A 21,700-nucleotide genomic window follows, 5' to 3' on the forward strand; every position below is an offset into this window, starting at 1 on the left:
TTTGATTTAAAGCCTTCTGCTATTCTACCGAATCACTTGTTTGGCCCGTATGGGGTTTGAACCCATGACCTTGGCGTTATTAGCACCACGCTCTAACCAGCTGAGCTAACCGGCCAAAAATGAACTTTCGTTTTCATTGACCTAAGTAAAACTTACAAGATCTTGATAAAAGTGTGGATATTCTAATTTTTTTCAAAATCAGCATATGTAATGGTTTGATTTAAAGCCTTCTACTATTCTACCGAATCACTTGTTTGGCCCGCATGGGGTTTGAACCCATGACCTTAGCGTTATTAGCACCACGCTCTAACCAGCTGAGCTAACCGGCCACAAACAAACTTTCGTTTTCATTGACCTAAGTAAAACAAGATCTTGACAAAAGTGTGGATATTCTAATTTTCTTCAAAATCAGCATGTGTATTGGTTTGATTTAAAGCCTTCTGCTATTCTACCGAATCACTTGTGTGGCCCTTATGGGGTTTGAACCCATGACCTTGGCGTTATTAGCACCACGCTCTAACCAGCTGAGCTAACCGGCCACAAACAAACTTTCCTTTTCATTGACCTAAGTAAAACTTACAAGATCTTGACAAAAGTGTGGATATTCTAATTTTTTTCAAAATCAGCATGTGTAATGGTTTGATATAGAGCCTTCTCCTGCTTTGACGGGTTGATTTCCTTTAAGAAAGTGAGTTGTAATGTTTTTCAAAATCAACATTCGTAAAGTTATATTTACCAGGTTTTTTTATTTTGAAGTGTTGATTTTTTTGAGACGTTTTTCATTTTGAAGTGTTGATTTTATTTTAGAGTCATTTTTATTTTTACATATTGGTTTTATTTCACCACCTTTTTATTTTGAAGTTTTGATTTTATTGTTAAACCTTTTGTTTATTTTGAAGTGTTTATTGTCTGAAAGACTTTAGATTTCATTTGACCAGTATGGTGATTGAACCCATGACCTTACCTTTATAAGTACCACACTCTTACCACCTGAGCTAACCTCAGGTGGCACCAGGTTGCCTGAGATAACGCATCATTACCTGACATAATGACAGGTTTTCTACGACCTAAGTAAAACTTACATGCTCTAGACTGAAGTCTTAGTATTCTTATGTTTTTCAAAATCAGCACATGTGATGGCTTAATTTAAAGCCTTCTGCTGTTTAAGGAGTTTATTTTCTGAATGACATGTTTGGCCAGTATGGGGTTTGAACCCATGACCTTGGCGTTATTAGCACCACGCTCTAACCAGCTGAGCTAACCGGCCACAAATAAACTTTAGTTTTCATTGACCTAAGTAAAACTTACAAGATCTTGACAAAAGTGTGGATATTCTAATTTTTTTCAAAATCAGCATCTGTATTGGTTTGATTTAAAGCCTTCTGCTATTCTACCGAATCACTTGTTTGGCGGGGTTTGAACCCATGACCTTGGCGTTATTAGCACCACGCTCTAACCAGCTGAGCTAACCGGCCACAAATAAACTTTCGTTTTCATTGACCTAAGTAAAACTTACAAGATCTTGACAAAAGTGTGGATATTCTAATTTTTTTCAAAATCAGCATACGTAATAATTTGATTTAAAGCCTTCTACTATTCTACCGAATCACTTGTTTGGCCCGTATGGGGTTTGAACCCATGACCTTGGCGTTATTAGCACCACGCTCTAACCAGCTGAGCTAACAGGTTGCCTGAGGTAACGCATCATTGCACATGTGATGGTTTAATTTAAAACCTTCTGCTATTCTTCTGAATCACTTGTTCGGCCAGTATGTGGATTGAACCCATGACCTTGGCATTGTTAACCCCACGGTCCAACTAGCTGAGCTAACCGGTCGGACTGGTTAGCTCAGCTGACTTAGCAATAGTCTTAGCAACTATTGCTAAGACTTAACTATTTAAGTAAATCTTACAAGATCTTGTCAATAGTTCTTATATTCTAATGTTTTTCAAAATCAACATGTGCAATGGTTTAATTTAAAGCCTTCTGCTGTATTAAGGAGTTTATTTTGTGAACCGTCTCTGTTCAGACATGTTTACTTTAACTGCTGTTTTCCAATTTAACTGCACAGTTTAAATGCTTTCTAGTCGTCATACATGCAACTCAGTTTAATACAAAAATGCTATTTGATCATGTATTAAATCTTTAATTCCATCATTATATGCTGTTACTCTAAGAGAAAAATGATTTTTGATTTATTCTTCCCACATTCTTTATCTGAGTCACTTTAAACTTAAGCTGGATAGAGGTCATTTTATACTGTCAACAAGTTGCATAATAATTTTTTTTCTGCTATTCTCTGCTGTATGACTAATTAGCACTGGATGTCCTCAGATGTGTAATGTCTGGAAAATTGCCTCTCATCCTGATAGCCATAATCAAGGCAGCGCCAGACCCAGAACGAGCCAGTCAACACCGTGACTTATGTCGGCTTGAAGGCGCAATAATTAGCCGAATCTGGAGATGCAGGGGAAGGTCAAGGGCTTTGATTTCCAAAAAGAAGAAGGAGAAGAGAAGTTAGTTAACCTTCCAGCTAGGAGGTTATCAGCCACCAGGGGATTTTATTCTGGAGTTTCTTATACTTACACATAGTACCCTCCTAGAACTTCCTTTAAAAAGATAAGAAAACCCTAAGATTCACGTGCAAGGCTTTAATATTTGATGTTTTGTTATTTAACCATCCAAGGTGAAATATGAGCTGTTGCTGATGCATTCTGCAGGCTGAAAGAGCTCTGGATATTGAACAATTTCACCAAGAACACTGCAGTCACAGAAATATAATGGCTGCTTTAGATGTATTTAAAAAAAAGCGTTTACTGTTTATTCAGAGAATTTACTATTTAAGAGTTGTAATATAAAGTTTTACTTTATGTTCACATTTGTAATGATACACATTCCCGCATTCCTGCACTTAACTTTTTAGTAAAGCAGTTCACAATTAAAGAAAAAACTATATAATCCCTTTTAGGAGTAGTAATGAAAATGTTATCTTAAAAATGCATCAAAATAAGTTTGCCATTCAGTTAAATAAGTATCTGACCCCCTCATCAAAGCATGGCTTGAAACTCAGTGGATTAACCTTTATTAACAAACTGCAAACACAACACTAAGACATTTTCTGTAGATGGTAAAAAGGTTTGTGATTTTTTTCAGGACAAATTTTGACCCACTTCTCTTTCCAAAAATGAAAAACTAAATCCTTTAGGTTTCTTGCCAGCTGTTCGGTAATTAGACGTATTAGATTGTTCTACATTTCTTTGGACCAAGGTCTTGAGACTGACTTCAGCATACAATGACCTCCATGTTCTTTGACTACTCCATTGTCATCTTAACAGCATGCCAAGGTATGGTCGTACTGGATGACTGATCCATGAAAGTTATCATGAGTTTCACATCAGAGCGTCTTTACTGATGTGAGGTTACACACATCAATAAGTAGAATATTTCCACCAATCTGCTTGACAGGGATGATTGTGGTCTTTAGATCACTCTTAGCATTTATCCTCCTCCAAACATAAGTTGATACAAAACAAAACAGGTTTTGCTACTGTGTCTTACCAGAGGATTTGTTCCCAAGCTTTCTAACAATCATTTAGATGTTCACCGGGAAATGGAGATGGGACTGTACTCTATGTGTGGCTTCTATTGCAAGGGGTTGCAAAATTTCAATCCTGTCACATGCTGCAGTGTTCTTAATGACTATGGTCCCATCTACCTTTAGATTATTAACAAACTCTTCTTGTTTAAATATGGCAGACATTCAACTTTCTCACCCCTTATCCAGCATCTCGCATGAAGAAAAATTGAGGGGAATAGATTCTCATTTCATATTTCTTCCATTTCCCAATTCAGTAGCTGTCGCCTTCTTGATGAGCTTCTAGCTGATATTCTTGGAGCTCATTCCAGTTTTGTTCAGATCCAATAACTCAGCTATTTGAGTCATCAGGGGCATGGTAGTTAGGCCACTTGTGTCATTCATACACATATCAAGTTATGGTCAAAAATGATACATAGATTGATCTAGATGCAATAAAAAACTATTTGTGGGACCAATATTCTGGTTGGGTTGTATAGGACTTAGTATTTATTTTGTTTATTACATTTATTTTAGATTTTTTTCATTGACATTCTGTCTTTTTAAATGAAATCAGATAACAAAAAATGTGGAGACTATGCTTTTATTTGAAATTGAGCAAAATTTGAAAATCAGCAATAAATTAGGTACTGATTTGCCCCAAATGTATTCTAACATGCTAACATGATGGTGTACTTCACCATCAAAAAGCTTAAATCAAGACTTTGAATAACATATGTCGAAAAAATTAATTAATACATCGACTGTATCATCATGGCCTGACCTGATATTTTATTGGTATGTTATGAGACGGAGCACATGATGAACTGTGCCACCCCATCTGTTTACTGTTTACCCATACATATCTCAAAATTATGTCTAAATAGAATAGTGTTTGTATAAAATATAGAAAATAGTGCCAAAGATTGAAAGGATCTAAGCCAACATATGTTTTTGATAATTTACCCATGATTTATCCAAAAGCTTTGAAACTGCTGAAATCTATTGTTAGGAAAATTGTTCAATTTATACATAAAACAACAACAACAAAAATCCAAACCATCAAACCATTTAAGGTTTCGGCTCTATTTTAAATACATAATCAAAAAAAAGCTTTTAATAATGTCTTTTGAAGGCTATTTGATTGTACAATGTGAAAGACTTGATTTTAAAAACATTTAAAAAACAAGGTCAAAATTATGAAGAGCTGCTTCATTCAAAATAAATACTGTTATTGATAAATGTTTTCAAAATTTTCAATCAAATAAATAAAAGCCCCCCCTTTAAAAACAAAAAATAAACAAAAGTAAATTTAAATAAAAATATTTTTATTGTGGAGCTTATTTTGTCAATCAATTTTGTTTCTTTTTCTATTTACTTATTTTATCTTGACCAGACCCACGACAAAGATAATGACATGAAATAAAAAATAATGACAGAGTTAAAACAGTAAAAGTTCATGACATACATAAAGTAGAGTAGTTTAACAAAAAAAGTGTGGCAAAATAAAACACCAATATTATTGAATTTATTATTTGAATAAACAAATTCAAATAAGTACTGGAATTAATTAAAGCTGACTGACAAAATAAACTCTCCATTAAAGAATATATTTTATATGCATTTAGCTTTCATTTTATGACAAGACTAACGACTATTAGCAAGACACAACAATAATACTGTATTCCTCTCCATTTTACAGCCTGTGCATTCATATTCTAAAGGAACATGTTCACAAACGAAGGGTGTACATTAATGCCACGGGGTATTGAGATACAATAAACAGAAATCAAACTGTTCATTTGTGCAAAATTCATTATATTTTCTGTGTGGCAGCCATTTTTTGTGACTGCAAGTAACTCAGGATGTCAAATATTCCACATCACAATTCCCAGTTCATTGGGCGTTTCAAGAAATTTTTCTGAAATGGGACTCAGAAGATGTAAGTCCCAGTAATAAATGTGCAGTGGTTGCTTACAATTTCTTTATATTAACAATGAATATAATACCCCAATGCGTTCACCATATCTAAATTGTTTGTCTTTAGGTTTCTTGCCTAAAGAAGCCTAAAGGTCTGGAGCTGTAAAATGATCTGATTTAGTAAACTTAATGAATCAGTCACACCACACCTCAGTCAATGTAGCACCAGGATACGTGGTACATGTGCAGTTCGCGGCGATTGTGGCAAGCTGATTTTCTTCTTACTTAAAACAAAATGCAATTTGATTCTAGTATATTTTTTGTTTCCTACATTAAGATTGTGTGATGTGTGTTCTCAGGCTGGTTTCATTAAGTTTTATTTACTTGTGCACACTGAGTCACAGTAGGGTACGAATTTATGAGCTGTGAGTTTTATGGTATGTCATAACCACTCAGGGTGTAATTTTCACAGTGTTAAAGAGAACAGAAAAAGGTCCCATTAGGACACACAATGTGTTGAAACAAATAATAAGCCATTAGGACCCATTTTATGCTATACAGCTATTTATGCTAATGTTAGCATAAACGCAGCCTTCGTATACTATTTGTTTTAGATTGCAAGGTTATGATCATGAAATAAGTGACACATGCAGAGTTTTAAGCAATAGCTAACTTTATTTTCTGAAGTAAAGGTGCAAATGCTAGAACCTTTGTATTCTGAAAAAATTTTAAACGTAACACTAGCAAACATAGACTTAGGGTTAGCCATTCAGCGCAAATATTAGCCCTTTACACAGGCCAGTGAGTAGAAAATACCAAACTGATCAAACACATTGAGTCCTGTTCATCACTAGTTTGTAATTAAACCAACAATTTGCCAATAAAGTTCTGGTTTCTCCTTGTGCAGCTCCTAAATAAAGGGATTTATTCATCCCTTTGTTCAACAAGTAATGGCTACATATCCTGAGTTAGGCTATAGTTAATGGCTAAATACAAAAAAAAACCCAAAGAAAGCCAGGCAATATAAAAAAACGACTGCCAATAATTTATACACTAGCTTATAGTGTACAATTTACACTATAATTTATGCTTTTAAATTATAGTGTAAATTATACACCACAAAAATCTACATTATTATAGTAAATTATTATTACAAAATTACAAAAAACCTTTCTTATTCAATACTTTGTCATGTTCATTTTTTGTCCTAAGTTGTGCCTGGTAAAGCAGTGGTTTGGGGGAAGATTTGGCAAATAGTAATTTCTATTTAATTATTCATCCCTTTGTTGCTTTTTAGTTAGAAAAACATACAGCAGTTTATGAAGATCAGAGAACATGTGATGTAACTGTAGAAATAAAAAAAAACAAGCACACACAGATAAGTGTTAGAAGTCTGTGGGGGGCACAGATGGTGATCTATCAAAACTGACTCACAGTTTGAGCGGATGGATGGCTTATTGGCATCGTCCTATTTGTAGCAATCGACAGCTTAGTAAAGAGATTGCATTAAGTGAACAGTAAAGAACAAAAACTGCAGGGGGGAATCTAGGTCACAGTAGTCTTTGTGTCTATGCAATGCCCTTGAAGCCTGTTTGAGATTTTTTGTATTTTTATCAGCGGTCAGCGTTCATTTTGCGCAGTTTTGGGGGTAAATTGTCCTCTGCCCGACTCCCCATCGAGGGGAACGGGACTGGTGCTGGCGTCGCAGAGCCGATGGTGCTAATTGCTGTTGACTGTCTGTGTTTCACCGGATCCCCCTCGTCAGCATCAAGATCAAGCAGCTTGACTTGCTCCTCAGGCTGTCCATGCTTCACAGCCGGGATGGAGCTGGACCTAAACCGCTGGATGCTGAGCGAAAGGTCTCCAGTGCTGTAGGCTTTACCGCCGGGCAAGGCTGTTCCCGTCTTCAGCGCCCTCCACAGGTGCTCCTCCTTGGTGGAGCTCATTCGCTGGAGCTTGCTGGGCAGCCTGGAGGCCTGATCCTCCGGGTTCTCCGCATGGTCAGCTGAGAGAAGCCTTTCCCGGCGGCCCACTCTGTTGCCCAGCAAAGGTGATGGGAGAGTGGGAGCAATAGCTACGGGATTCGGGGACGTCAGAGAAGACTTCTCCTCCTGCTCTTTGACACTGTAGGGAGGCGTGGGAACCTCAAAGGTGTTGTGGAACTGAGAGTAGTCAACTCTGAAGAAACCGTCTTCTAGAGACATGACAGGAAGGAATCGATGGCCCCACAGGACTTCATCCTCCGTGTAAGATGTTCTTGCTTGGCATGTCATACCTACAAAGAGAAGTTACAGAGAAAGGGATGTTTTCAAAAGTAAACAAGAAAAGATGAAAGTACAGAAAAGAGCCCAAGAAAAGTACATAAGTAGTGAGAGCAAAAAACGAAGAGAAATTAATAGTAGTGAACTGCTTCAGGGAGAAGACATGAAAAATACAGCCATGACGGATAAAAGCTTGTGCTACTGAATAATTAAAACCATGAAATTAAACATTCTGTTCAATATTTCATACAACTGAGAAAGGGATCTGTGCCACAGGCTAAAAGACGATGAAACAAAAGATTAGGCACCAGGAGCGGTTATCCAAATGTTACAGCAAAGAAGACAGAAATGTGAATGTAAGATTTTGCGCTCACCTGTGGTTTCGACAATGCCCTCTAGAATAACTACTATCTCAAACTGCTCGTTCATGAGCGAGCGCTGGGAGAGATCAAAGAATGGGCTGTTAGTGTTGATCTCGTGGCAGATGGTGAGAGGTGACACCAAGAAAAGCTGGTCCGCTCCCGTGCCAAAACCCACGTCCAGCTCGCACTGGTCCAGAGGCAGAAACTCACCCTCTGGGGTCTGTCTAGACTGCAAACACAAATGATTCACACGTTTGGGAGTAGAATTGACATTTTTGTTTGCCAAGAGATATATTTTTTTAGGATTATTCACACAGCAGTAAATGTCACCAGAAATGAGCTGATTTAACACACAGTTTGGGTAAGAAGTACAGCCACTCATCATAAACATAAATATCGCTACAACTTTTATATGAGTTTTTGCTTTCCAAAGAGAAATTAGTTTTAGTTGAACGTGACAAAAATTTAGCTATATAGGCCATGATGACATCAGTATTTATTTTTGTTGTATTGAGAACTGGTTAAAAGACTGCAATTAATTTGACGTTTATGCTAATCATAAGACAAGAACTTAACTATCGGCTTTTCGCTACTCCAGCCAAATTCAAGTTTTATGAAAAGGGTGAATGTTGATAATATCCATGGAAAATCCCAACGTGAATCTCAAACCTAAACATTAATTAAAATTCCTTCTGTCAGAAATATTCTACATCAATGTTTTTACACAAAGTAGTGAGCCCACATACATATTTCAGTGTTTGCACATTCACCTATTCATGGATTTTTCTGTGGAATATAACGCCAAATTATTTGAGGAAAATTTCCCTATTTAGGGTTATTTTTGTGCAGCATATCAGATGAAAATGCAGCTTGGGAAGCTGAAATACCAAAGCAAAATGCTTTTTGACACGCTATTGGATGCTTTTTGCAAAGCAACAGATCCAAAAGTTCCATTTATTTTCCTTTGCACTGATTGGCTGTACCCCAGAGAGAAGGAAAACTACGGATGTTAGTTCCCGCTAAGATCTGTGCCAGCATCTAACTGTCTCCTACTACAAGCTTCTGATTTACAACAGTGATTTAAATAACATCACTTTAAGTTCTAATAAGACCTCCCAGATGAGGGGAATACATTAGAGGCCTTAAAGACGGTTGAATGAGCTCTTCCAAAATTCAAAATTCAAGGCACTTCCTTTGCTTTCTTTGTTTTATAACCCTATGGGTGACAGCTATTCACAATTCAAGGCTACTCTGACAGACAGACAATGTCTGGTAAACAACAGCACTTTAGGGGACAGTTTTTATTCACAGCTACTTCCAACTGTTTTGCTGCAAGCCTATATTTTATTCTATTTATTCATATTTTTACCTTAACTGACAGGTGAGGAGGGAAGTGTTGAAGGCTGCATGTAATTGCTATGAAAAGGTGATTTCCTTCTGTATTTAGGGACAGAAACGAATTGCGCAGGAAGTTATTTTGTTGTACAGTAGTAGATGGCATGATGCCAATAAACGTAAAGACGCTGCAGCTGTCTGGGACTGTTTCCATCACAACCCTCTTACTGAAGAGGAGGATGAAAATAAAGAGAAAAAGAGGGATTTTCCCTACACTTAGTTAGCTTTAACAGGCCAACAACATTCATAAATTGAGTAACATCACATTTAATCTGGGGTTTCAATGGATAAGGCAACAAAAGTATTTTTGTTGAAAGAACTACTGTGCTTCACTAGTTTAACAATTCATCCAGGAGCTGCAGCAGCAGTAAAGCTTTGCCGTCGATGATTGACAGTTTTGCAGTGTTAATAAAGGTGTGAAAACATTAGTCTTCCTTGTTTTCCATCTCTCTCTCAAACATTAGACCACATTGTAAGCCGATATTGGGACTTCAGTAACAAATTAAGTTGTCAAGGATGATATTCTGACTAAATGACAGAAGTATGGAATGATAAACTGTGGAATCACATCTATTTACTGCTAATTCATGTCATGAGTTAAAAATACATAGATAGCAAGATGTGTGTTGTCTATGTATTTTATGTATCTGTTCATCCAGTTCATTCAACCAACCAACTGTCCATTGGACCAACCAACCAACAGTTTTTACAGGTCTGGTATATAATATTGTCAGCAGATTTATTCTGAACTGACATAATTGTACTAATAACTGAGACCTCTGCTGTTACAGTCTAATTTGAGTCTGTAACAGTGTGAGATTAGCTGCTTGTCTAGCATCAAGAACTTCTTCCTGTTGCCCAATGTTAACTTTATTTCTCTTCCTGGCTTCCTTAGTAAGTAGCCACTTGGTCCACAGATGGCAAACAGGCTGTCATTTGTATTCACAGTGATGTTGAGGACAGAAGGGTGTGACATTTCACGGGAAGACGTCTGTGCCCACAGATTCCTGGCTCGTCTTCATGACGGAAAGTGTCACCCATCATGCAGCATCAGTGTTTATTTCTTCAGTAATGCGCAGACATGCAGCCGATGTTACATGTCCACTAAATTTAGATCAGAAACTCAGAGAGCAAGGCCGGCAGCTGCTTAATATGATTAATGCAAGGCTAAGAAAAGCTAGAAAAATCCACAAGAATCAATGATCTGATTGTGTATCAATCCCCAAGGTGTGTTATTTTAGGAAATATAGGATATGGCTCAAATTTAGTATGTCTGACAGTACAGAGGGTGGTGGGAAAATATTCCAGTCTCGGTTTTTGGATGCAGAACAACGCTATCCTTCTTAAAACTGACAGAGACAGTCACATACAAGCCCAGTCTGGAGTATTTAATGTGCAAATCTTCCACTCTGAGCAAACTCTCCAGAGAGGAAATCTGTGAGTGTGAAGTCTTTAGCTTCTGTGAAGCTTCTAAATTCATTAATTTTCTGGAGCTTGGCTTGCTTTAACACGTAGTTGTTCAAATGTAGGTTAAATGTCTCCAAGTAATTGATAAGTATATTTCAGAAATTGTTTTAGGTCACTATATTAGACAGTGTACAGCTTCAGTCAAAGCAAAAATAATTTTATGCAGTGTGTGTAAAACAAACTGCATTAAATTTTTCTCTTTGTCTGATATTAAATCAAAATGATTTTTTTTCCCAATTTTATGTTAGTTATGATTACCAAAATACTTAATATTTTCTGAATCCCATAGCAAAGAAAGATATTTTCATAATTTTAAAAAATTGTCCTCAAATTTTAGAAGTTCGCTTTTATCAAAATGTGTATGCCTTCAAATTATTTAGGGAAGTGCAGATGATGTTGACTTTGTAAGATTCTAATATTTTAATCATATTGTGGGAAAAAAAACTATTTCCAAGCACTGTTCAGGTAAAATCACTCAATCGGGTTTATTCATGAATTGTGCTCAGAATTTTTTTTTTTTCCACAATAAGGTCACAACTAGCAGGTGTGACCTGATTGTAATTTTCCCACATCAATCTACAATACATGAAGATATTTGAGGATCATTTTTGGATGCTTTTTTCTTATTTTTTCATAAAGATAATCAACCGTACAAAATAAAAACAAACATTCTTCCAGACCCCATCCTGCAGTTGGTTCTGCAACTCATGCCATGCTTAATATAATTTTTAACTAAAACTGAGTACAACCAGAAAAAACAACAGAACACACCCATGCCCATAAGGGGTTGCAGTGCCTTTTCTGGGACACATGATGTCATTTGTAGAGTTTGGGAGGAAAAGCATAAATCACTAATCAGGTTTAAAAAACATTATCTGAAGAAATCAGCAAAACTCTGGAAAAATGCCTTTTGAAAAGATGAAAGGACATGTTTGGCAATTTTTCTATTCAGCAAGAAATGCACACAGTGTGCCAAATAATTCTAAAATAAAATATGAGGCTATCTGTTCATCTGCTAAAGCTTGGCTGTAATTTGGTAAGCCAAAAAACAATAGTAAAAACAAAAATCATAATTATTTTACAATAGTCTAGTCAATGTCTGCAGCTCAGACATTGACTAAGCCATTTCCTAGGGGATGGGGAGCTGTATGTAGATGCTTGTAAACCTCAACGCACTGAAGTACTGTGTTCAAACATTTCAGTTTTTATGTTTATTGTTGTTTAATACATATGCTCAATAATTCAATAAAAACCTCAGATACTGTGAATGCTTCTTACAGTGGTTGACTGAATGATGCTGTGGTAAAAAAAAAAGAAAAAGATAAATTACTTTGATGCTGAATGACTTTGATGCTACTTTTCTAACTTCCTCTACCAGCTAGCTGTGCTGTTCCAGTTTACTCACATTTCAAAGCAGTATCTGTTACATATTATATGTTTTCAATAATCTACGCTGAAAATTAATGAAAATGAAAAACAAGTTCCCTAGATATCACATCTAAAATCTTTCGTTTTAGATGCACTGACTTACACTAAAGTATTGTGGCTAAATTATAACCATACAGTTCTGCTAAGGAAGAATATTTGACACTGAAAGGTCTAACAAGGTGAAAGCCTTGTGTGTTCTCCTCCTGCTGCTAAACACTCAGTGCCACAGGGGGAGGAATTAATGGCCTCTGAAAGAGCTCCTGATACGGAGGGAGTGTTTAATTTACCGGGCCACCTGAGAGTCAGGTTGAGCACAACCAGAGCCAATCCCCGGTGACTCACCCCCACCTGGAACAGAGCACCAGTGGTTCTGAGCGCTGACGTGTTATGTACTGATGTAAAGAACCATCGAAAGCTAAAGAAGCGTGTTGCTTCAGATTTGTCCTTGGCTTTATGTTTAGTCAACAGATTTATAGCTCAGCTTCGAGGACATAAATCAAATGTTCACGTCTCATCTGAGACATCATTTACAACATTTCCTAAGTGAGACTGAAGCCTGGTCATGTGTAGGTGTTTTTTTCTGCCTTTTCTGGTTGTCCTCCTGTGTTTGGCAGTGCCAGATGTTGTAAGTAATGTGGACTTGTCTTCCTGCATGTCTGTCTCCCATCTCCTGCTGCCTTTGCAACCCACTGAGAGAGCTTCTGCTGACACTGATGAGCACCACCCAGCTGTCACTCTCTTTCTCTGGATTTTAGTTCTGTTTGCCACTGCTTACTGCCTTTCTCCTATGTCTCTTCTTCCATGCAGAGGTCTAACAGCAGACATTGTTTAAAAGCATTTCCCACCAGAGCTGCACAGCTCAATGCACCTCTGCATTCTGCCGTTTTATTAACAATAGCAGCATCAATATTAATGAAGATTCAAGGACTTTTATCTCTTTAAGATCCCACGCATGGAAAGACAGGAACATTCACTCTGCGTTTCTGCTGGTAATTAAATTACTTAAAAATTAGAATCTAATTAACATAAAATATTGTTTAATTCAAATTAATTCACACTTAGAATACACAACCATCCCTATTCTTTTTGGTTGAGGTAATACATTCTTGTCAATTTAGTCCTTAAAATATTTTTTACATTCAAAATGAGCAATAATCTATGTTTATAGCGTTTCAATATGATCCCAGCATATCCCCTTCCCACAGGTACTATTTCTCAGTCAGGCAGAAATACTAAACGCAACAATATCGGGCTCTTCTGCAGGAGTTAATTAAAATTTTAATAATGTTATTCAGATAAAATGAATTAAATCAAGGCTAACTTCAATGCCCATCAACAGCAGATGCATCAGAAATAGAAATACTTATGTCTCCTTTCACTAATTTTAGTATGATTTTAGAGTTATATGTTGTACTAAAATGCATTCCATCTACTTTTTTTTTTTTTTTTTTTGCAGAAATTCATAGTATCCATGCCACTTAGGAAATTACAGCCTGTGCCTGAGCCTAAATTTCTTTGTAACCGACCGGGTCATGCAGCAGTTCAGCAGCATTCAATGAGATTACTGCAGCAGCTCTTATTTCTGCAAGACAGAGTTTTGAAAAGAGTTTTACCAGACCACTAACTAATGCTCCGTTTCTAAAAGTGATTGTGTAATACTTCCTGGTGATGAATTCTGATCTTTTACCACCACAGACTTCAGTGAAGTTTTATTGGGGTGTTACATGATATACCAGTATAAAATCATGGATCATTGTGAACTCGAAGGGAAATTATTCATGGTTGTCTCATTTTTTTGCAACTAAAATCTGAAAAGTGAGGCCTGCATTGGTGTGCAGTCTTTGAGAAACAATACTTTGCAGAACCATCTTTTGCTGCAGTCAGTGCTGCAAACGTTTTAGAGAATGTCGGTTTTGCAGTGACATTCACATCTACTGAATAAAACTTTAGCTGTTCTTGCTTCCAACATTTTCAGTACTGCCACCTCCATGTGTTACTTTGCAAGAAGCTCAGTCAAGGTCGACGTCTTATTGTAGTTTGCCACCACACATAACATTTACAGTACTTGCCAAAAAAAGTTTGATTTTGATATTGTCAGACAAGAGCACCCTCTTCCCCTTGTTTCTTTCCTGGAGAATTGGTAGCAAATTAAGAAAAGGTTACTTATGGCTTTATTCTGACAAATATAAAAATCTGATTTGTACAGAAGTAATAGCTGCTGTGGAGCTACTTAGCTGCTTCTCTTACTAATGATTTACTTGCCCAACCTCTAAGTTTAGGTACATGTCTTGGACCCTTTGCAGTCGTGGCAAACTCTTCTCAGTCAGATGATGAACATCAGTGAGATGTTCAAATTTTGAGGTATTGTTTTTAACCTATCCCTGAACTGATGTTGCATTCATACCAGTTTTTTCCGTTTTAATCAAACTCTACTTCGTTTACCTAGAAAGTCCGGTTTGTTTGGGTGGAATTGTAAATGTGCAACTGAACTCTGATGTAGACCAAAAAGTGAATTTTGGTGAGGTTTGAATACAGATGTGACTGTAAAGCGCTCTAACAGTAGGAAACAAACTATACCCAAGGCATTTTGAGTAAATATAACCAAAACAAATTTACGAGTCTAAAGCAAGAGGGAGAAACTTTTTGTGTTCTTTTGCCAACAACAAAAAAGAAATCCTACAACCGCTGAAATCTGACGCCACTCCATTTTTGTTAATAGGAAGTTGTACTCATATCTTCTTTGCAGGTTTTTATGTCATTTCCTTCAGTGGTTCTTGGTGCAGCCCTACTACGGGTGAGGAGGTGAACACGTTTTTCAAAGGGTTTGGTTTGTTTGAAAGGGTGCAGTGTGAAAGTGAACCTCCTCAGCTGGAAATGTAACAAATGTTGCAACTATATGGGCCCCAACTGACCCAAATTTACCGAATTCTCCATGTCTTTCTCCCTGATATTTCTGCTGGGTTCCTTTGTCTTAGTGATGCTATTTGTTCTCCAATATTCTGTAATAAACTTCTGAGGCCTTTATAGAACAGCTTGGTTTATACCGAGTTTAAATTGCACCAACTATGTACTAAATAGGATGATCCCAGAAGGCAACATTGCCTTGTTTTATTTAGTGGTTTTAGAGCAAAAGGGGATGAATAATAAATAATTCCACACATTTCAGATGGCTAACATTAATGAGCATTTTGATGCTGCTCTCTGACCAACAATCCTCTCCAAAAATATATCAAAATGTTTGGTTGAGTGATTAAATTTGTAAAAGTTCAAGTTGTACAAAACTTTTGTCATAATATGCAACTCATCGTTCAGGGACAGCTTTGTGGTTTCTTAAACTTTAATCTGAAGCGGATTCACCTTAATGCTACACACTGTTTAAAACTGCAGAATCAGAGTTTTATGGCTGTGTAGATTTTAAAAAAGTACTATAAAAAAGATGAGGATAACACAATTGGAATTTTTTTTACAGGTTGTCCTGTAGGCACTACCGAATGTAGTGCTTCAGGATGTAATTTAGATAATGATATTTAAACACATAAATTGGCTCAAAAGGATAATTTAATGACCACATAAGAGATCATGATCTAATTTCTGGCTTGAATCCCAAAAAGATGATTCATATATATCTAACAAATCTGTATCTGAAAGAATGCCAAAGACATTTTTAAACTAGGGTAAAGTCAGGGAGAACAAAAAGAAGCAACAATTAAAGTTCCTACAGTACTTTATCATACAGGTAAATTAAAGCTAAAAGGTAAAGAGAAGATGGAGTGGATGGAGATTTCTGCTTGTAAGTCTAATACTACGGTAGCTGTTGTAATAAGAGTTCTGTTGATGATGAAAACAAAAGCTAAAACTGTCCCAACAGTCTTCTTGAATAGTAAATCCACAGAGATAATGTCAACATGATGTATGATTCTGTGTTTGCTGTTTAAAACAGTAACAGACTTAGTTAGAGAGAATGATAACAGAACATAAAACAGTCCAAGACTTACTACTGTCCTCTGTGGAGGAAGAAACGGTGATGATTGTGCATTTTTCCCCCTGATTAGTCTCTCTTTGATGGGTTGTTAAGTGCAATCAAGAGACCATATTTTTCTTTGCCTTTCCAGGCTATTAATTAGAGAAGAAATGATAACAAAATGAAATGTAAGTCATCTCAGAAGAAGCTGATACCATAACCATAAACAGTTAACTAATCAAAGCTTTTAAATCTGCAGTGACAAGAAGTACTGGTGTATGAATTATATCATCTAAGCTCTACAGAGAATAAACTTAAAATCCTGTGGGAGCACTTCTAACTGAAAACTCTCCCTTCGACGTGGAGAATGTAGCCTGTCACGTCAGATTAAATCGCAGCGACTGTGAATGCACCACTAACTCTACCTGTCAGATACGCAGTAATGCAGACATCTTTAAGGGATTTGAACACTGGAGGTACGTTGGAAGTCCGTGCCGTGTGATATTTTGGTGCAGAGACTACACTTTTTTAGCACAAATACAAAATATTACTGTGGAGAAATGTAAAACACATCTCCCCGCTGACAGCAAAAGATGCAAAAATCCTGTTTTGTTGCTGGAGTTTGTCTGTTTTTGTCAGTTTGAAGTTGTTTGTCATGTGTGTTCCTCCTCTCTTTTATCACAGCCACCAGAAGCCGCCTCAGCTTTGCTTTTATCCTCTCTTTTTTTCTTTTTTTTTTTAGAACTGACAGTGTTTCATAAAATGCTTTCTCACTGTCAGCTCTCTGTGCTTCAGATCTGTGCAGGGGCTTTATGTTCAAGAAAATGTATAACCTAGAGGTTTGCATTCACTGCCACTCGCCCAGTGTACACAGAAACTGATTCAGCCAATCTTTTAATCAAAAGTCACAGTTTGGGTGTAATTATCTGATGTGGACACCTGGATATCGAGTGCTTTGCAAAAGTATTCATGCATTTTGAGCTTCTTCACATTTTTTTTTTCACATTACAACTGAGGTTAAACAATGCATCACAACATTCCTGCTGTATACAGCTGCAAGCTTTTCGATAAAACTATGTTGTTGGAATGATAATAAGGATTTCTCCTTAATAAACTACTTACTTCTGTTGTGTATGTTTGGAATAAACTCAAAGACAGTAACAATAAAAACAAGTCATATAATCATTGTAACGTGTATTGACATTCTATATTAGATTTTTTGAGGAGTGCAAATTTAATGCAGCCCTACTTGCAGCTGCAAAGAGAAGCCATGGTGACTCTGGAGGAGCTGCAGAGGGAGAGAAGTCAGTCAGAGTTAGAGTAATATAGATACAGCTAAATACTAGGGAATCCTAGGTGGGATCCTATCTGAGACTGCAAAATAATTAGGCCTGGGAAAGTCTTTTTTTTCTTGGCCTGTGAGTGAGGTTCACCTTCCAGCAGGACAACATGTTTCAACAATGCAGCCAGCGCTGCAATGAAATGGTGCAGAATCAAGCATTTCTCATTGTTATAATGGTCCAGTCAAAGTCCAGATCTAAATCTGATTGAGAATCTGCGGGTCAATTTTTTAAAATCAATGTCAACAGATCATCTCCATGGAATTGCAACAATTTGCAGATTTGTAAAACCTTTGGGGAACATGCGATTTTTCCTTCAGTTATGAGCAGTTCATAGTGGCCATTAAAATAATCCCCACCAAACAAATTAAAATTTGTACTTTTAATATGAGGAAATGTGGAAATAATAATTTTGCAAGCTAGTGTAAAGCTCTGACACCTAATGTGGGGGACATTGTTTCTGATGACCCTGACTCCATCAGGCAGCACACTCAGCACTTCTGGAACAAAGAGGAAGAAAAGCTGCACAAGGCGGTGATTAATTCGGCTCCGAAGTAGATCTTCAGGAGGTAGAATGGTGAGCCATTAACAAATATCTAATAATAAAATTATAAATCTTCTGGGAATTTCGTCAATTTTTAAAGCTGAATAGAAATTGAATGCTTGACTTGTGGCGTCCTCTGAGAGTCTGATGAGCACTCAGCAAATGAAGTGACGGACAATTAATCTGCTTCTGATAATGACCTCTCCAGAGTTAGGATTGTGCATAAAGGAGCACATTGGACTCCGGCCTCAGCCTACCTTGATGAGTTTGCACCTGATCTGCGCGGAGACCATGTGGCTGTTCCGTAGGTTCCCCACGCGGAACATGAGGCACAACTTTCCGTCCCGCTGAGAAATGACCGCGTCCTGGCTGAACATGAGTGTCTCCGCGCGCTTCTTCGGCTGCGACATCTTGATGAACATGCAGCCGATGAGGAAGGCGTCCACGATGGAGCCCAGCAGGGACTGGAAGAGAAAGAGGATGATGCCCTCCGGGCACTTTTCGGTGATGTAGCGGGAGCCGTAGCCGATTGTCGCCTCGGTCTCGATGAAGAACAGGAACGCGGAGGGAAAGTTGTAGACGTTGGCGACGCACGGCGTGTAGGACGGGTCGTGGCCGCTGGTGCTCAGATCCCCGCGGATATACGCGATCACCCACCACATAGAAGCCATGACCAGCCACGCCACCGTGTAGGTTAGGATGAAGATGAGCAGGTTCCACCGCCACTTGAGATCCACCAGCGTCGTGAAGAGGTCGGACAGGTACCTGCTGGTCTCCCCCCCAAGGTTACCGTGCTGGACGTTGCAGCGGCCGTTCTTCTCCACGAAGCGCTGCCGCTTCCTCTTCGCCGGCGCAGAAAAAGTCATGCTTCTGCTGGTGTTCACCACCTGATAGTCCGCGCCGAATTTCCTCCGTAGAGCCGACATCGTGCCACTCGCCTAACTGAAAACAGCCGGGTTCTCCTGGCGCAGGACTGGGCTTTTTGCGCAACTTTTCGTCCTCCGTGCCTAAAACCAGGCAGCACCATTCAGCGCGCTATTCTCGCATCCTGTGAGGTGGAGATGCGCCTCTCTTCTGTAAATTTAAGCGAGCAGCGATTCTGCGCAACGCACAATCCAGGCTCGCTCCTTTTTACGCAGAGAGGTCTCTTCTAAGTGCCAACTTTGTGTTTCTTCCTCATTTGTGGGAAGGGCTTAGGGCTGAAAACCAAAGCTGTGAGTGGTATTCAAATACAGTTTGAATACCACGGTATTCTTGCTCCAGTGAGCAAGAGGAACAGTTTAGTGCGCACTTATGGCACAGCGGTATTCTAGTGGCGTCTTTTATTATGCACCTTCCTCCATTCAGACACTAAAAGTAGTGCGCTGAAAATTTACGTAGGGCTTTTTCATTTATAAATGTATTTATTTTCTTTAATTATATCAAGCAGATACGTTCAGACTATTGCACAACTAAGAAATTACAGCTTACTGTCGCCAGCTGCCTATTTACAGCTGTTTAGTTCCCCCTAGTGTTGGTGCAGCAGACGTAACCCTGAGGCAATTATTGGTTTTAAAAAATGGCTGTTCAAAAGTGAGGAATATTTATAATCAGAAAATAAACTAGTTTACTGTCACGGCATTCTTTAAGTAAAATTTGGAATTAAAATGATATAATGGCTTTTATTTTTTTTTTTTTTTTTTTTTTTTTTTTTTTTTTTTTTACTCAGTGTCTGTTTTTTTGTTGTTTTTGCATCACACTTCTGCGAAATCATCAAAGACAAAGATAAGGAGTTTTGCAGCATTGGTGTATTGTTTTTGATTGTCTCAGATCCAACACTGATATGAAACATTATTATATACAAGAAAAGAGAAAAACCAAGAAAATGAACTTGGAGAAATATTAAACCTCCCTCAACAACAAGATTCAATTATATTTTGCTTAAAGTTAAAGTTACAACTTTTTTCAAACATTTAAAAAGTGATTTTAGGAATGTATTTAGCAAGTTACAAAACTGAAATGATACTTTTAGACATTTAGATGTACTGGATGAATGAAGAAGCCACACCCACTGAACTCAAGCTAGCCTTGTTTGCATAAATCAAATCAAATTTTATTTGTATAGCACATTTCAGCAGCAAGGCATTTCAAAGTGCTTAACATCATATCAAACACAAAAACACAATGCAACATAGAATTAACAATCAAAACAGAACATTAAGTCAAGTTCCATCAATAAATTTGTAATTGATTACATTTCAAATACAATTCTAAACAAGTGGGTTTTTAGTCGAGATTTAAAGGAAGTCAGTGTTTCATCTGTTTTACAGTTTTCTGGATGTTTGTTCCAGATTTGTGGTACATAGATGCTAAATGCTGCGTCTCCTCGTTTGGTTCTGGTTCTGGGGATGCAGAGCAGAACCAGAAGACCTGAGAGGTTTGGAAGGTTGATACAACAGCAGATCTTTAATGTATTGTGGTGCTAAACCATTCAGTGATTTATAAACTAAAAACAGTATTTCAAAGTCTAATCTTTGAGCTACAGGGAGCCAGTGAAGGAACTTTAAAACTGGTGTTATGTGTTCTTTCTTCCTGGTTTTAGTGAGAATACGAGCAGCAGCATTCTGGATCAGCTGCAGCTGTTTGATTGATTTGTTGGACAGACCTATGAAGACGCTTTTGCAGTAATCAATGCAACTGTAGATAAACGCATGGATGAGTTTCTCTAGATCTGGCTGAGACATAAGTCCTTTAATCCTGGAAATGTTCTTCAGGTGATAGAAAGACGACTTAGTACCTGTTTTTATGTGGCTCTGGAGGTTGCATAATGCAATATAATGTAGTGTAATAACATATCTTTGTCATTATGGTTTTATACATGACTTTTTACAAGCCAGCAAAATTTGATGCAAAATTAAGTCCACCCTGCACAGGTTATCAGCCTATCTTAGGAACACAGCCAGGGGCAATTTTTTTTCTCTCTCTACTCTCAATATGATTATTCAAGTATAAACAGTGTGAATCACGAATCAGTGAGACTTGAGACAACATTTAAGAGGGGTTTTCACATTTTCTCGCTAAAATCTTTTAAAGGAAATAATTCATTTAAACTAAACTAAGAAACCTTTGATTTGTGTCCATTACAGGATGTCACGAAACAATCAAAATTCCAGCATCCATCAAAGTACATTGATTTATCTTATAGACTATAAAGAAATACAGACATTTAGATGTACTATATGGGATACTACTCAAGGAAGATGCAATTATTTTTAAATCAAGTCAAAGAATTATGGAGGAAAAGAATGTTGAAAACCATGTTTAAAATTTCCTTCCATTTCTGAGTTGTTAGTTCTCAAGTTTTGAATGGAGTTTGCAGTGCGAAAGCGAAGAGGAATTGGTCAAGACTGAAAAACTGGCATGTCTATTTTTAAGAAACAAGCTGGACAAAGTGACAGTGATACAAAA

General features: G+C 37.5%; 1 protein-coding gene and 1 non-coding gene across 2 annotated transcripts; both read right to left on the reverse strand.

The window, feature by feature from the left end:
- Positions 1–1,193: 1,193 nt before the first annotated feature.
- On the reverse strand, positions 1,194–1,267 carry trnai-aau. Its single transcript has one exon. It is a non-coding gene; the product is annotated as a tRNA-Ile (tRNA).
- A 2,896-nt stretch (positions 1,268–4,163) lies between these two features.
- Positions 4,164–19,816, reverse strand: LOC122823058 (G protein-activated inward rectifier potassium channel 1-like). Its single transcript, XM_044102290.1, has 3 exons — positions 18,511–19,816; positions 8,131–8,347; positions 4,164–7,770 (listed from the first exon to the last, which is right to left on the reverse strand). Exons 1-3 carry the CDS (start codon positions 19,177–19,179, stop codon positions 7,109–7,111), a joined length of 1,548 nt encoding a protein of 515 aa, XP_043958225.1. The 5' UTR covers positions 19,180–19,816; the 3' UTR covers positions 4,164–7,108.
- Between the last annotated feature and the right edge of the window lie 1,884 nt (positions 19,817–21,700).

This window comes from Gambusia affinis, linkage group LG20 (assembly GCF_019740435.1).
Source record: "Gambusia affinis linkage group LG20, SWU_Gaff_1.0, whole genome shotgun sequence".
Classification (NCBI taxonomy): domain Eukaryota; kingdom Metazoa; phylum Chordata; class Actinopteri; order Cyprinodontiformes; family Poeciliidae; genus Gambusia; species Gambusia affinis.